The sequence below is a fragment of the Mytilus trossulus genome, chromosome 4 (assembly GCF_036588685.1).
Source record: "Mytilus trossulus isolate FHL-02 chromosome 4, PNRI_Mtr1.1.1.hap1, whole genome shotgun sequence".
NCBI lineage: Eukaryota > Metazoa > Mollusca > Bivalvia > Mytilida > Mytilidae > Mytilus > Mytilus trossulus.
The window spans coordinates 94,325,972-94,344,023 of NC_086376.1; the positions used below are offsets into that span (position 1 = coordinate 94,325,972).

Below are 18,052 nucleotides of genomic sequence, written 5' to 3' on the forward strand. Positions count from 1 at the left end.
CCAAGTCAGGAATATAACAGTTGTTTCCCATTCGTTTGATGTGTTTAAACTTTTGACTTTGCCGTTTGATAAGGGACTTTTCGTTTTGTATTTTCCTCGGAGTTCAGAATTTTTGTGATTTTACTTTTTTCCAATTATTTGTGTAGAAACACTTCTATTGATAACGTTCTTGGTTGAAATTTATAGAAGCTGAGTAAATCATTTACCCTGCTTGTCTAATTTCACCAATAATATCTTGACACACCAGTAGTACGAACACTCTATGTCATTTTAAACTTCTAATATCATAAACTGTATGAATTACTCTGATCATCTTTGTATCTACTTTAATTAAAAGCTAAAAGAACAAAACATTTCTTACGGCATACCTCTCACATGTACAATTTTCATGTCAGTTCAAATTACCATCGTACTTATTAGGTAATTTTCACAAAAGTGTAGTGTTTTCACACAACCAGGAGAACGTGGCTTTGTGTTAAAACCTTACACGCAGCCAACCGAATGCCCCTAAATGAAAGAAAAGGTCTTAAACTTTTGGGTCAAGAGAGTCTGAGTTACTCTCGTTCATGCATTGTGTGAAATGTTTCCAATCACTTCGGATGTGGCATCAGCGTATTTATAAATTCCAAATAAGCTAACGTGTCTCCATTTCGTTCGTGACAATAATTGTATATATAGTTTAATAATTTAATTGTTTTACTCACCATAAACAGCAGCTAACCCTGTAGCGTATTTCTGGCATATAAAACCAAATTTAGCTTTACAATTTACGTCAAAATATCTTCCTCCATATAACACAAATGTACAATCCTGATTCTTTGTTCCATCATCACTTGGTTCACCACCCCAATTTCTTAAAGACAAATAATATTAAAAGTCTTATTCTTTAAAGAAAAAAGAAAAAAACCCATTGCAATAGGCTATTTGGAAATTCCCGTCAATTGACTCTGTTATTAGAGATCCCTTTTTAGTTGTCTCCCTTATGAGGGACATTATTTTATTTACAATGGGGAGCTAACATAAAGAGCAAAAATACCTGTTCGTAATGCGAGTAATCTTTAAGGTTTTCAAATCTTTAAATTACATTATTTGCTGTTAAGATAAATACTTTTGTCACCAGAAATTGTTTTTCGTGAAAAAATTAGTTGAACCGCCGATACACTACTCTCAATTTGCTATGCTTTGCATTGTTAAAATCAAATTTGTCCGGTATGGAACCAGTCATATGTTCTTTGTGGAAGATTTTTTTATTTGTTTTTTCTTGAGATTCATTTTCATATCTTTTGTTAAACACGGATCTGTAAAATGAGCAATTAAACAAAATTGTAGGAAATCTATTGTTCTTACATAACGTTCATATTAGGTGGATTATTGAAGTTATCATAAAACATCCACTGGCCTTCTTGGTTCATGTCGGTCAATGATGTCCAATATCCTTTAGGTGGATTCTTCGTAATTGTTGCCAGCTGTGATACTATGAAATCCTACAAAATATATTTACTATGGTTTTATACTGATCACTTGTTTTCTGTTGTTAACATTAACCTCAACATTACTTTTAAAATGTTGACCACTTTTTATTTCTATCATAGTTTAAAAGTCTTTTATATATTCGGTACAATTTAATGACATTTAACATGCTGCTTTAAATAACTCATGCATGATCATACATACAGGGAATAAAACATGTTAACAACATTTAAAAACAAATAACTTGCTTTGTACAAAAAAACACACAATGGGTCCAAGAATTTATATGTAGAAATAAAAACATTTCAATTTTAAAAGAGTACTTATAGGACTTTAAGTTGTTTATGCACATTTTCTGACTGTGTACAAATTACAAAGGCTGTTTCAGACTTACTGTACTGTCAGATCATTTTATAGATCTATGGTAAGAGTGAAGCGTGCATAAATAATGTCTGCCAAATTCAAATTAACAAACAGATGCAGTAGATGATGAAATACATCATGGTTGTACAATGATAAATAAGAAATCCTACTGGATACATTATAGAACACGTCGTTATCCGGTTCCCGAAAAGTCGTGTTCGTTCATTCTATTGATAAATTAATAAGATATCTTATGTATTTCATCATCTACTGCATCTAAATGTTAATTTAGCAGTTATTTGGCAGACATTATTTGTGCACGCTTCAGTCTAACCATAGACCTATGAAATGATCTGCCAGTACAACAGATACAATAATGTATACAAGTATCAAGTAAGGAGCAAACAATTCAAATAACACTAATTTTGAAACATGTAGATAGTAAGGATTTTTTTACTTTACCCTTTCTGGGGCACTGTTTACAGCCAGAAGTGTGGTAGGTATAGTCGTAGAAACTATCTTCTGCTTGTGACAATAGTCGTTGGCTTCTGACCAAGAGAGAGTTTGGTTGAGTGGACTGAAGTAATAACACTCTTTAGTATTTGGCATATTTATCCAACCTTTACCTGTTGGACAGATGGGACCTGCAGTGGCAGCTGAAAAAGATTAATCATTCCATTATTGATAAAAATCAAGGATATGTGTCAGTTAGATTCTATGTCCTGTTCACGCTCACATTTATATGTTCAGGGAACAGCGGAATCTGGTTTAGAATACCTTAATGTAACATGTGTGTTATTGCGAACCAAATGAAAGTTTACCACACAGTCGTCTGCTCTTGACCAAGGTATTTAAACTTTTGCAAGTTTACCTGTCCAATTGAATCAATACAATAGCTATTGTTCTCTGTGTAGTTTATTCACATTGACATTTAAATTTCTTCTAGGAGAAATATATCACTCATTGATTAATTTGCCTGACCAAAATAAAATCTTCTTTGTTGATTGAAATACATGTATAAACTCACATATAAACTGCATGAGATACAGTATTTATTCAATATCAATAATATATTTTCAATCTGTTCAATATAAACACTGTTTGAATTATAAAAAGTTTATTTCTGAGGTTTTTTTTCACTACGGCATGCTTTTGTGCTTCGAAGAATTTGCATGTTTTTTTGTGGTTGTTCAATTTATAAAGAATACAGTTATGAAGACCTTTATTTAAACATTATCATTTCATATTTTTATTTGTGAACCGACTAAAAAAAGCAAATTTGAATAGGTAAATGTTGAAATTTGATCAGAAATCAACTTTTAATTTTTCAATCAGTGTTTATATCAAACCAATTCAAAATGTGTTATTGATTAAATAAATACAACATCACTTGCAATTTGATAATTACTTATTTGCACATGTATTTCCATCATTGACAGTTCAATTTTTTGTTAAGCTAAATTAATCAGTGAGTGATAGATGTCACTTGCAAGAAATTTAAAGGTCCCATTGAATAAACTAAACAGAGAACAATAGCTATTGATTTGTTAGATGGGACAATAAAACTTAAAAAATTTTAAATGGACAGGTAACTTGCAGGTGAATCTGTGGGAAACTATGAAAGGGTTCTCAATAAAAAAAAATCGCAACATTTGAATACATGAACCAAATGCTTAAATGCTTTTAACTTCATCTTCGATTGCCACTGACTTTAAAAGTAAACGAAGATTAAAGCTGATGTGGAAAACTACCTCAAAACAAACCCTTTACATACATTCCTTTTCAATAATAGTTGTGTTAACCTTTGCTTTACTGGGTCTTTTATTTCACATATTATGCTCCTTGTGAGCCCATTTTATGGAAATAAAGCATTTTCATATTCACGTTTCTAAAGAACTTTGATTATCCCAGGCATTGGTAGTCATGAGGTCTTAAACCTAATCCAAACGATGGGGACAAAAGTGATGACGTCATTTTCCCCATTGTCAGTAAGCATCCAAAATTATTAAGCAACATCGCAGCAACATTTACAAAATGTGATGATATAAAACCTAGTTGATAATTGTTATCCAGAACATGTGTTTTCTATCAGAATTTTGTTGCTTGTTACAAGGAAGATTCTTTCTGGAATTTAATGACATAAGTTTACAGAGGCCATTATGCATTGATTTGCCAATAAGAAACATCTGTATCAAAGAACATCATGTCACACAATGTCATCTCTTTTTTCCTCACCAAATGTAACTAATCGCCAGATGTTTACTTATCAAGAGCAGCATGATGCTTGCAACAAGTGGAGCAGAAACTGGTCGAACATTAATAAGAAAATTTGTTTCTAAGCCACATCTTTTTCTCAACGATTGTGTAGTAGACATTTGGCAACGCATTTGTGTTGTCCGATGTTAAATAAGATATATTTTTTATGAAACAAATAACTGACAATTCCTTAGTAGTTGCATTGATATCGCGGTAGTTTTTTTGGTAATAATCACTACGTTAAACACATTCTTACCTACACGATAAACCTATAGACTTACTATTATAAAACAAGTTGACATATTCACATATAAATCCTGTTTGTGAAGAACAATCCATATCGTTATAGTTACCAGACCACATCAATGAAGCACAATCTTCATTTCCCAACCAGTCGTTTGGTTCTTGATTCCAGCGACTATAAACATTAAATAATACACGGTTATAGGACATGGTTTATTAAATCTATCTGCTTGTTAAATCAAATATCGGTAATACATAAAGATTATAAATGTATGTTTTGACATTGTTTTTAAAGAATATAAAAATGAGTTACACACACTGATAAATTTGTCCTGCTTCATACTAATCATGTTTAAATTCAACACCTTACAATAATTCATAATTATGAATTAACTGTTAACAAAACTTTGAACTTATGAAATATTAATGCTTTTCTACCTCAAGTATAGGTTACCTTAGCTTTATTTGGCAAACCTTTCAGGAATTTTCGGTCCTCTATGCTCTTCAACTTCGTACTCTAATTTTTTGTTTGATATATTTTTATTCGAGCGTCACTGATGAGTCTTTTGCAGACGAATCACGATGAATCTTTTGAAGACGAGACTAACGACTGGCGGATATAAAAAAAAATCAATCCTAGTATCTATGATGCGTTTATTTATATCCATACACATAAAATAGTCTTTTAGACCTAAAAATATCTGAGAAACGGACCTAACAACGAAACATCAAGATAACTTATAAACAATAGATAAAAGTTAAAAGTTAAGGTAAGAATACCCTGTAAGATGGACATTTAATCTTACAGCTCTTCCATACATCAATAGCGTTTGAAGGATTTGAGAATATAAAATATAACTGATTAGAGAAAAATCATGAAATCATATCGTTGACAAATGAACCATAAAAATGAGTTCATTGTCAGAAAAAAACATGCAAAACTGATATAGATATAGAAAAATGTAGTATGAGTGCCAATGAGACAACTCCATCCAAGTAACAATTTATAAAAGTAAACCATTATATGTCAAGGTACGGCCTTCAACACGGAGTATTCGCTCACAACGAAGAGCAAGCTTTAAAGGACCCCAACATTTACTATTTTGTTGTAAAACCATTCAAACGGGAAAACCCATGGTCTAATCTATATAAAAAGGAGAAACGAGAACCACACAAAGTTTAAAAGCATGACAGGCATAAAGAATAAACTTTTGGTTATTAGTTATAGCCTATCATCTCAACTTTTAACCAAAATAATTTATTAAATGATCATTTGTTTATGCGAACTATCAAACTTACATGAGTGACGAGTCAGCTGTGGTTGAATCAGCCCATTTATAAACACCCTCTTGTGATTGGTCATTTAGCCCTGTCCAGTACAGATTAGGATGGGTGTCTGTCATTGACATTTCCCACTCCAACCATCTCTGAAAATTGATTACAGACAATTAATGATCAATAATAAACAATATGAAAGTATTATTCATCCATGTATATATCAATTGAAGATTTTAATCAAATACGAATGTTAGCATAACATGATGTTTATACTGACCGTTACAAATGTGCCAAAGAAGTCCATTGGTGAGTTACATTTGTTATCTCTCAACTGATATGATATATCCATAGAAGTATTATATTGACAATAATACTTCCATGATATATCATATCACAATTTCCTTAAAAGGTTTGCTGTTTACATGGCAGATAGTAAAACGGGATTTCGAAGGGTTAAAGAGTTAATAATCTGTTAGCAAATTTTACGGACGCCATCACGAGTTGGTTGACCATCATGAAATATGCAGCCAACATACCGTGTTCTTGGTCAAGAATGTGACTTTTTGAATTAGACAACACCAGGTTTGTACTTCCACTCGCAACACAACAGGTGACACATGTGGAGCAGGATCTGTTTACCATTCCAGAGCAACCGATGTCCTTTGGTTGGTTTTTGGCTAAATTAGTTTTACTCAGTCCTTAGATTTCTTTACTACAGCCGTAACAGAGAAGTGATCGAATTGGTGTTTCTTTACCGTCAAAATTAGCTACGTTATCGACAAACTTAATTGAGTAGTGAACGAACTATTGGTACTTTAACGTTAAAAAGATTGACAATGCTGACAAACTTTCATGTGTCGATAATCAAGTTTAATACCGATAATATTGAAAATAATTCTAATAATATGAAACAAAATATGTCCATGCACCATTTCGATTGGGCGAAAAGTAGTCATTTCTTCAAAGTCAGAACAGAAAAAAGGTTTATGGAAGGACGTCTTGATAGTATCATTTCCTTTACAAATTTACACAAAACTAAAAGAAATATACATATAGTGTTTAATAGGAATGAAGTCCTTTATTTTTTCGTACTACAATGTGTACCGTATGTTTGATGGATTTGAATTCAATAAATAACTTTGAATTTTTTTCTCATATGTATACACAAAAGGGGGGTTTGGTATTTGTACTTCTGTTAGAATATGTCTTCGTCCGTTTCTACGGGGCGCCGAATGGGACTCTTGTGGTTTTGTACTCAAAATTCAATTTTGTACGGACAAAAGTGACTTTTGTTCAACAAAAATAAGTTCAGTTTAACAAAATTTGTATCATACTACAAATTTAAAATTTTGTCATACAAAATTATCTATCAGCGGACAAAAGTCACTTTTGTCATGACAAAATTCATTTTTGTTACACAGACTTGAATTTTGTTACCTAATTTGAAAATTGGGCGACAAAAGTCAATTTTGTATTCAAATTAGTTTAGTTTGGTTTCTGTGAACTAATTTGCATACAAAATCGACTTTTGTTACACAAAATTGACAAAAATGAATTTTGTCTCAACAAAATTGACAAAATTGACTTTTGTCTCAACAAAATTGACAAAATTGAATTTTGTCTTAACAAAATTGACAAAATTGACTTTTGTCTCAACAAAATTGACAAAATTGACTTTTGTCTCAACAAAATTGACAAAATTGACTTTTGTCTCAACAAAATTGAATTTTGTCTCAACAAAATTGATTTTTGTCTCACGAAAGTCAATTTTGTCTCACGAAAGTCAATTTTGTCTCACGAAAGTCAATTTTGTCTCATAAAAGTCAATTTTGTTGTTACAAAATTGAATTTTGTCGTCACAAAAATGAATTTTGTCGTCACAAAATTGACTTTTGTCTCAACAAAATTGACTTTTGTCTCAACAAAATTGACTTTTGTCTCAACAAAATTAACAAAATTGACTTTTGTCTCAACAAAATTAACAAAATTGACTTTTGTCTCAACAAAATTGATTTTCGTCTCAACAAAATTGACAGAATTGACTTTTGTCTCAACAAAATTAACAAAATTGACTTTTGTCTCAACAAAATTGACAAAATTGAATTTTGTCTCACAAAAATCAATTTTGTCTCACAAAAGTCAATTTTGTCTCACAAAATTGAATCTTACCTCACACAATTGACTTTTGTGATTTAATTTCCATATCAGGTAACAAAAGTCAATTGTGTATGCAAATATGTTTATATTTGCATACCTTTTAGACAAAATTGACTTTTGTCATGACAAATATGAATTTTGTCTACAAAAATGAATTTTGTCATGACAAAAATGAATTTTGTCTACACAAATGAATTTTGTCATCACAAAATTGAAGTTCTCACAAAACAAGTCTGTAGCACATAGTTTTGTAAGACAAAAATGATTTTGTTATGACAGAATTGAATTTTGTACAAAACCACAAGAGTCCCATTCGGCGCCCCGTAGTTTCACATGCCAAACTTTTTTCTAGTACAGTTTACACGGGAAAATTTTGTTGAGATTTTTTTAATATGACAAAATAACGAGCAAAACTATTTCTTGCAATGGCACACACAGAGAATATATTTTTTTAATAAAAATCAGTAAAAAAAATTCTCCAAAATATACCAAGGCCAGGACCTGACAGTTTTTAGCAGTGTACAAATAAAAATCGTCCGGAAAACTGCGCTTGCTGTCATTTTGATGGATCATGCAACATTTCACCTATTACCCATAAACAACATAGGTTCTCAATTACTAAAAAAAGTTCTATAAGATAGTTTCAAATCAGAGTAAACATATTAACTTCCTTACATACAGTCGAATTTGTTTATAGGTTACACAAAGCTAGTTCTTAAAACGTTTGTATCAGGGAAAACATTTGTTTTTGACTTTAAAACATGTAGGGGAAACGGATTTCCTAACCATTCACTTGTAATATTCCGTATTTCTTATTTTTTGTTCGATAAAGTAAATTATACGACTTTTTTTTATGACTACGTGAACTTGTGCCATTTATTTTTGCTGGTCTTTAGGAAGACAATTTACAATTGTGCAGTGAACGGAGGCACTTATACATAACCTTATAATTCTGTTTGGAAACAAAAATAAATTCCAAATATATAAATATACATGTTTGGATATACATGTATCATACGTCGTGTACATGATTGGATTTTGTAGATATAACTACCGCACAGAAAAAGTATCATGGATTTCGAGGCTTTCATATTCAAGGTTTTGAATTCTACCATTTGTTGAAAACCTGCGGAGTTCTCTACAGTTCCTTAAAACATCAATTATTTTTTTTGTAAATTGGGTGCCGTCTCCCTGAACATGCTAACACTTAAGTCATATCTTTTCATTTTCTTATTTTCTTCCCTGTTTGTCTCTGTTGTCTTGATTGTTGGAACAATAATTGGTCTCTAACAATATTTACGAAAACTTTCTGAGAATTATGAATATTTCTTCTCTGTCAGATATGGATCATTACCAATGATAAAATGAAATGCCGTACATCACATCTTATAGAGGTTTAAATTTCAAATATTCGTCAATAACTTAAGATAAAGAGCAATTTTGTCTTTAACATTTGAAATGTTAAAGGGTACATTTGTATTTTTTGCTTCAATTTGTAAGAAATTTATTTCAGTTTTTTCTGTAACAAAGTACAATCATAACCGTGCGGTTACCTATAGTTGTTAATGTTTGTGTCATTTATGTCTTTTTGTGGATAGTTGTCTCATTGGCAATAATACCACATCTTCTTTTTTATATGTCGGTATTGCAACAATGTATGATTGACATAATTCCGGGGACATAATAAACAGATAGGTATGAAAAGAAAAGATATGGGGTATTCTGTATCAGACGAAAGAAAAACTATTACAGTGTTGAAACCAATAAATATTCACAGTGCAAGCAGTGTATAATAAATAATCGGTGATTTCTAAAATTAAATGAACCTGGATACAGTGATGCATATGATTCTTTATAACAACTTTCAAAGAAACTACAGCACGTACAGTGCAATTCATTCTTGTTGTATGAAAACGTAAGCTATATTTGCCTTTTCATGGAAACGAAAGTATCGAGATTATAGACGATATAAAGAAAAAAACTTCGACTAAAAAAATGAAAACTTACACATTGGACATGAAATATTGTGTCGATGAAGAAAATTAAATTATGTAACTTCTGAAATAAGTTTGTCGATAACGTAACTTATTCTGACGGTAAAGAAACGCGAATTCGATCACTACTCTGTTACGGGCTGTATGTTTTGTGTAGTATTTGTTTTTTCGTCGTTTTACGATTTTTTGTTGTCATGACACTGTCAATTTGTTATTGACTTATGAGTAAGAATATCCTTGTGGTATCTTTCGCCTCTCTTTTCTTTGTCACTGTCTCATTTTTCTTCTTTTTTTAATTAAATATCACCAATGAGACTTATCACTGGGGTTTTACCTGTCATGAAAAGCACGACTTGTGTCATCAGAGGAGGAGAAACTGCATTCAATCACAGAACAGATGAATCACCCTAATATGTAGTTGGGAGCCACGACTTGTGTTATCAGAGGAAGAGAAACTGCATTCAATCACAGAACAGATGAATCACCCTAATATGTAGTTGGGAGCCACGACTTGTGTTATCAGAGGAAGAGAAACTGCATTCAATCACAGAACAGATGAATCACCCTAATATGTAGTTGGGAGCCACGACTTGTGTTATCAGAGGAAGAGAAACTGCATTCAATCACAGAACAGATGAATCACCCTAATATGTAGTTGGGAGCCACGACTTGTGTTATCAGAGGAAGAGAAACTGCATTCAATCACAGAACAGATGAATCACCCTAATATGTAGTTGGGAGCCACGACTTGTGTTATCAGAGGAAGAGAAACTGCATTCAATCACAGAACAGATGAATCACCCTAATATGTAGTTGGGAGCCACGACTTGTGTTATCAGAGGAAGAGAAACTGCATTCAATCACAGAACAGATGAATCACCCTAATATGTAGTTGGGAGCCACGACTTGTGTTATCAGAGGAGGAGAAACTGCATTCAATCACAGAACAGATGAATCACCCTAATATGTAGTTGGGAGCCACGACTTGTGTTATCAGAGGAAGAGAAACTGCATTCAATCACAGAACAGATGAATCACCCTAATATGTAGTTTGGAGCTGTTTGACTTTGTTTTTACTTCACAAATCGACACTGTCCTAACTATAAATACGCGTCTTATCTAAACATGTGGTCGGTATAGATATTTGTTTTGAGTATTTATCTATTCCCCCTCTTTTTCCCCGTCACGAAGATTTCTTTGCTCTTGCTTTTGATAACAGTTGGCAGTATTCTTAAATAGGTATCATTTCGATGAATGTGTATATTTTTTACCTTTTCATCCATACTTTCTACTTTTAAAAGGTCTGAACCAATACTTTGGCATCTTGTTCTAGCATCAGACCAAGTAGTTTTTGGAGAGTCGTAAAATATATAACATTTATGACCAGCTCGGTTCCATCCACCACAACCAAAATAATAGGTTGGATCAACTATAAAAGAAGAAAATATAAGTTACTTTAATTACCATAGTTTTTACATAAGAAAATACTTGTACCAAGTCAGGAATATGACAGTTGTTATCCATTCGTTTGATTTTGGCATTTGATTTTGGACTTTCCGATTTGAATTTTCCTCGGAGTTAAGTATTTATGTGATGTGAACATGTATTAGTTAATTGAGGCAAAGTCGAAGTTTAATATATATAAGTGGATGATACCCAACTAGGAAAGTGACGGTCGATATTGGCAACAGTTTTTTTGAAATTTTGCAGTATATATATCACCTCATACAGTTGAACATTTTAACCAACCTGAATTAGCCTATTCATTCATTAAAATAGATTCATTATAAGTTCAGAATATTTATATTTTGTATCAACATTTTGTAAGAGTTTAAAAACTTTTAAGTAAATTACAGTTCACATAAAATAAAATTGAGAATGAAAATGGGGAATGTATCAAAGAGACAGCAATCCGACCATAGAAAAAACAACAGCAGAAGGTCACCAACAGGTCTTCAATGTAACGAGAAATTCCCGCACCCGGAGGCGTCCTTCAGCTGGCCCCTAAACAAATATATACTAGTTCAGTGATAATGAACGCCATACTAATTTCCAAATTGTACACAAGAAACTAAAATTAAAATAATACAAGACTAACAAAGACCAGAGGCTCCTGACTTGGGACAGGCGCAAAAATGCGGTGGGGTTAAACATGTTTATGAGATCTCAACCATATAAAGTATAATTGTTAAGTTAATTAATTTTATGTCAGACTTAAGTTACCAGAAAAAAGGAGAAAAAAATAAAGCAAGTTTTATAAATTCTTTTTATGAAAAATAGATTTCTGAACTAAACCAATTACATTTAGTATTCATACTACTTGATTCACTTGATTTACCTTAATGTAAATAATTAAATAAAAGAAAGTATATGAGACACACAGTTCCAACTGCATACATGCAGATATATAATTTATATTATTGGTGGGAGTATATAGTTGTATTACATGGATAAAGTAAAATAAAATTATAAAAAATACTTTACCCATTGTTGTTCCTTTTACACAAATATAGTTATAATTCTTCGTACAATCTGTGTCTGCAAACTTTCCATCAGTTCTAATTATACCACAATGTTCATTGCCTGCTAAATGATCTGGCTCCACTGCCCACACTCTAAAAATATTATAAGTATGGTTTGCGTATTCTATGATGAGAGATTAAATGTAGATTAAAACAGGATGTGTACTGATTAATATTTTGTGTCTGAAACATGTTTTTCATTTGTGTTTTTTTGGGGGGCATGCAGCTTCCATTAACTGCGAATTCTCTCATATAGGTACTTTGTGTTTTTAGTGATTTCATTAGTAGTTGTCGTGTCTTGTATCGATCTGAAGAGTCAGGCTCGTTTTAACTGATTTGATATGTGTTTCTTATGTTTTGCTGTTAAACCACTGTTCGAGTTTAAGGTGAAGTTGTAAACATGTTTAACCCCGCCACATTATGTATTAGCCTGTACCAACTCAGCAGCCTGTAATTCAGTTGTCGTTAATTGTTGTTGAATACCATATTTGTTTTTGATTGGTGTCTTCCAAACAAGTTATATCGTTAGTTTCCTCGTTTTATTTGTTTTTGTATTCTGTCAGTATGGTCATTTTTTGTTTGATTGAACGATTTTTACATTTCTTGATTTTTAGTAATTAATAAATTAATAAATAAACGCTTTGAAAATATGAGCTCATAAAAGTCATGTGAAGGGATTGATTCATTAAAAAATCATGTGAGGGATGGTTTCATTAAAAAGTCATGTGAGGAATGGACTCATTTAAAGTCATTTGAAGGGGTGGACTCTTTGAAACTCATGTGAAGGAATGGACTCGTTAACAAGTCATGTGAAGGGATGGACTCATTCAAAAGTCATGTGATTGAATGGACTCGTTAACAAGTCATGTGAAGGGATGGACTCATTCAAAAGTCATGTGATTGAATGGACTCGTTAATAAGTCCTGTGAAGGGATGGACTCATTCAAAAGTCATGTGATTGAATGGAGTCATTGAAAAGTATTGTATCAACATGTTACTACTTACACATTTTTCGAAATAAATTGATCATTGTTAGCCCATTGCCATGACGACCCTTTGCGTTGTAATCCTGTCCAGTACATCACTGTTGTTTGAGTCAGGTAAGGAATCTGATTTTGTAAATAGTTCTACAAACAGAAAGTATCATTATGCGTTTAGAATCATATTGAAAACTGTGTGGTCCTGGCCATTGATTGACGACTTAAATTATCCCATGGACTGGGACAGATTATGTGAACGTTTGTCGGTCCCCAAAGGTTCTCAACACCTAAAGCAATTCGAAAAACGAATCCAGAATAGTACAATGTGTTGATTTATATCAATAATATAAATCAAAACAAAGGTTATTCCTGAATAATTTTTCGAGTTCTTTTATTATTAGAGGCGTTAAGAACCTTTGGTGACCCAACAGTTTAAATTCGTTACAGACAAACGTTCACCTAATCTGTTCCAGTCAATAGGATAACTAAGATCGTCAATCAATGGCCAGGACCACACAGTTTTGAATATGATTCTATATTCTTAAAAGTCTGCACTGATTGTTTTTACCTTAAGTTCTCATATTAAACAAACTATATTAAGGACAGGTTACTTTAAACTTAAAACTAATTTCATAATTGAACTATTGTATTACAATTACGTTATCTTCCAATATTACAACAGATACCACAAACAGATACGTGTGATCATATACCTCACGTATGACAATACCTCATTGTCCAGTTATCGAAAGACATACAGTAACAAAACGAAAATGAAAGTCATAAGAGCTTCGATTGTATAAAAAAAATAATAACTTACTACGTCATCAGGTGAATCTACTGTCATCAAATGAGCAGCTGTTGTAATTCCGACTGGAACAGGCATAGCTGCGCATGCCCGCTGAGCATCCACAAAAGACAAAAGTTGAGTTCCATTTGTTGTGTCACTGAAGAAGAAGCAACCGTTGTCGTCGGTAAGCATCCAATTTTCTGGACACCCAGTATCTAAAATATTGATTGATATTTATTTGACCTTGATTCATGTCATTCTGTTTTCGTGTGTGTCTTCCAAGACTGATACTGTGAATGCTCACCCTAAATTGATGTATCATGTAAAAGAGGGACGAAAGATACCAGAGGGACAGTCAAACTTATAAATCGAAAATAAACTGACAACGCCATGGCTTAAAATGAAAAAAGACAAACAGACAAACAATAGAAAACTAAAGAATAAGCAACATGAACCCCACCAAAAACTAGGGGTGATCTCAGGTTCTCCGGAAGGGTAAGCAGATCCTGCTCCACATGTGGCACCTGTCGTGTTGTTCATGATATAACAAATCCGGTAAATAGTCTAATTCAATAGGTCACATTCATGAAAATGAAGGGGATTGTAGTTATGACGTAAGGAACATATCCAATATCATCTGTAAAACGGTTATTCGATAACGGTCAACCAAATCGTGATGGCGTCCGTAAACTTGACGAAGGGATTATTTCAACTTCACCTTTTGAAACTCTTGGTTTAATACCTTCCATAAAAGCAGCAACAATATATCAAGAAAATCGTGATAGAAAATATAACCACGCGAATATCGTATCAACTGGGAGATATATACTCCGTATGCATGTGATGCTGGAATGTTGCTACTTAGAAAAGGAAAGTTAGCAATTGGAAAGCTGAAATCATTTCTAATGTCGTAAAGTTTTGTTTTCAGCCGTCCCTCATTGTCAATTCCTAGATGTCAGTCAAGACACGAGGCTGACTTTACTGTATCTGTTGTATCCTTTATCTCTAGTTCGATGGGATAGATGCGTTTAACATAGTCGATATTGCTAACTTCTTATCTTTCTTCCTATGAAGTCAGCCTCATAATAATAAAGAAACAAGTCGACAAATAGAGGGGCACAATTGGTTCCCATTAACTCTTAACAAACATTGTCAATTATATTTCTCATAAAGCCTTTTATCAATAAAAAAAACAGTCTGCCGAACGTAACAAATATGTTGTCAATCAAGAAATCAAGCATCTTGTTATGTGCACCTCGATTAGTTCATATTTTCAAATCAACTTAGTGTTGTTGTTTTTGTTGTCGTTGTTGTTTTGTTTTTTTATTTTTTTTTTATTACAAATGAGTTTTAGCCCCCAAAACATTATTATCAAATAAACATTAAGCACATTATGGGTCTCTTTGGTTGTGAAGTCATCTCTTTGATACATTCCCCATTTTCATTCTCAATTTGTCATAATAAAAGCACGTTAGTTAGTATGCGGAACCTGCCAGATAAATTTAGAAATCACCCTTGTCCTCTCTGCATATATATGCGTTACATTTTATACTTGTCCGACAAAAGTATACACATCTACCATATCCCCTAAAATTAAGAATCCGATTTCACATTTGTGAAACATCATAGAGTAAATATTGAATTTTAATGTGCGTTTTTTTTTATGCGTTTACTTTTTTACATTGGCTAGAGGTAAAGGGGGGGGGGTGGTTGTAATCTCATAAAAATGTTTAACCCTGCCGCAATTTTGCACCTGTCCCAAGTCAGGAGCCTCTGGCATTTGTTAGTATTGTATGATTTTTAATTTTAGTTTCTTGTGTATAATTTGGAGTTTAGTATGACGTCCATTATCACTGTAGTAGTATACATGTTTTTAAGGGACCAGTTGAAGTACGCGTACGGGTGCATAAGTTTCTCGCTACATTGAAGACCCATTGGTGGCATTCGGCTGTTGTTTGCTTTATGGTCAGGTTGTTGTCGCCTTGACACTCCCAATTTCCTTTCTCAAGTTTATCTTTAGATTTGTAGTGCCATTATATACTATTGTATACTTGCCTGCAGTGTTGTCTATTTCACAGATGTAACCCAGTCGTCTGCTGCATCCCAGATTAACAAACTTTCCCTGAACATTCATAGCTCCACATGATTCAGATGGCTCAGCTGTTGGATAACCTTCCCATGGACTGTAAATATAGAATTACTAGGATTCTTATAGACTGTAAATAACCAGAGAGAAATACAAGGATTCTCATGGACAGTAAATAACAAGACATAGCATAACAAGAAATCCCCTTGACTGAAATAACAAGATATAGAAATACTAGAATTTTTATGGACTAAATAACTTGATATAGAAATACTTTACTAGGATTTTCATGGACTGTAATAACAAGATATAAAAATACTAGAATTTTTATGGACTGTAAATAGCCAGATATATTGTAACTATGATTCCAATTGACAGTAACTTACAAGATATTATTGAGCTACTATGATTCTTAAGGACAGCGGAACACTCGATTTAGACTTAGTTTGATTCAAATAGGCCGTGGATGTCAAGATATAACTTCGTTTGATGTGTTTGAGATTTTACTATTTGATCAAGGTCTTTCCGTTTTGAATTTTACTCGGAGTTCCGCATTATATTTTTGCCTTCACATGCCCACATCAATATTTTGCTGAATGCTTACAACAGAACGTGATTGCGAGGAAGAACATAGCAGAATCGTTCAGAGATTTGAAACAAGAAATAGAAGTTTTTTACAGACGTGCATATATTTCTAACACAGAAGGTGTGCAGGAGAACAGCACTCAAACATTTCTTTGTGATTGTGGAGAATCTGAATGAGGGCCATAAGATGAGGACTCCAGTATGCAGTGACAAGTGATATGCTGTACTAATGGATGAACCGGTTAAACATGTTTGTAGAAATGCTTACTAAGTTGATGACAAGAAAAGAGAAAAAAGACAGAACACAAATTATCATGGACTGCAGCGTCGTACGTGTACGTGTTTCACATTGAAGTAACTGTGGAAGTCATTAAACATACATACATTCGATAGATGCTGGGAAAATGATAAATAGGTTGAGATGATGAACAAGGACTAACGGAAAAGCTGGTACGGTCGTTGACAGTTAACCGTTATAAGTAAAGAAAAATCCTGAAACATTCAAATCAGCTCCGCCCAACTAATAAATTCGAAACTTCTTGATCGTAAGTAATTATTTAACAAAAAAGAAACCGATCAAGTTTGGAGGTGGTCAATACATTTACCATGGAGCATTTACAAATCTAAACGAAAAATCCGGATACATTTTGTTATTTTTGTTATAATATAACAAGACAAAACACCAATCAAAGAACCTCGAGAAGAGTAAAATTGTTCGGGATGTTATTTGAAAGTATAACTGATAAAGAAGAAAAGTTAATAGAAAAATCATGAGGTCCATTGTCCGCTATCATTGTCTTAGTGGACACAACAAAGACTTATCATGGTGGCTATGTGTGGATTATTGGAAATCAGTTGAAAGAAAATAGATGTGTATCCGATTCAGAGGATTGAAAACAACATGGATTCTTCGGTGGATTATAGAGGTTCTCATCACTGGATTTGGATATGGCTTATCTACAAACTTAAAATGACGACCTATATATCGTTAACTATTTAACTCACAGTATATCTACTTTTACCGAAAACGCATTCACACAAGATTGGGTGTTACGCTTACCTTATTTATACGATCAAATAAACTCAATTTGCGATAGCAAAACCCAAATTAAAGGTAGGCCAAGCTTCAATAGAGTACGAATATTTCTAACTTGAACTAAAGCAAACCAAACAAATCAGTCCATTTCGGTTAGTATTTCGGTGTAAAATTGAAAAAACGTAAACAATGTTATCGCCGTTTGCAACTCAACAATATGACGTCATATGTATGATTATGTCGTCAAAGGTTAACATGCTTCTTGGATGCCCCAGAGTGTGATAAAATAAAA

The 18,052-nt window shown here is 32.8% G+C and overlaps 1 protein-coding gene across 1 annotated transcript in view; it reads right to left on the reverse strand.

The window, feature by feature from the left end:
- Positions 1–18,052, reverse strand: part of LOC134716376 (macrophage mannose receptor 1-like) — a 31,997-nt gene that overhangs the window by 1,024 nt on the left and 12,921 nt on the right. The window contains exons 4-13 of the mRNA XM_063579345.1: positions 16,109–16,236; positions 14,084–14,268; positions 13,289–13,410; positions 12,246–12,376; positions 11,033–11,190; positions 5,632–5,759; positions 4,371–4,507; positions 2,296–2,489; positions 1,348–1,484; positions 705–853 (exon numbers count right to left, since the gene is read on the reverse strand). Of these exons, the coding sequence (XP_063435415.1) occupies positions 705–853; positions 1,348–1,484; positions 2,296–2,489; positions 4,371–4,507; positions 5,632–5,759; positions 11,033–11,190; positions 12,246–12,376; positions 13,289–13,410; positions 14,084–14,268; positions 16,109–16,236 (1,469 nt within the window). The remainder of the gene's footprint in view (positions 1–704; positions 854–1,347; positions 1,485–2,295; positions 2,490–4,370; positions 4,508–5,631; positions 5,760–11,032; positions 11,191–12,245; positions 12,377–13,288; positions 13,411–14,083; positions 14,269–16,108; positions 16,237–18,052) is intronic.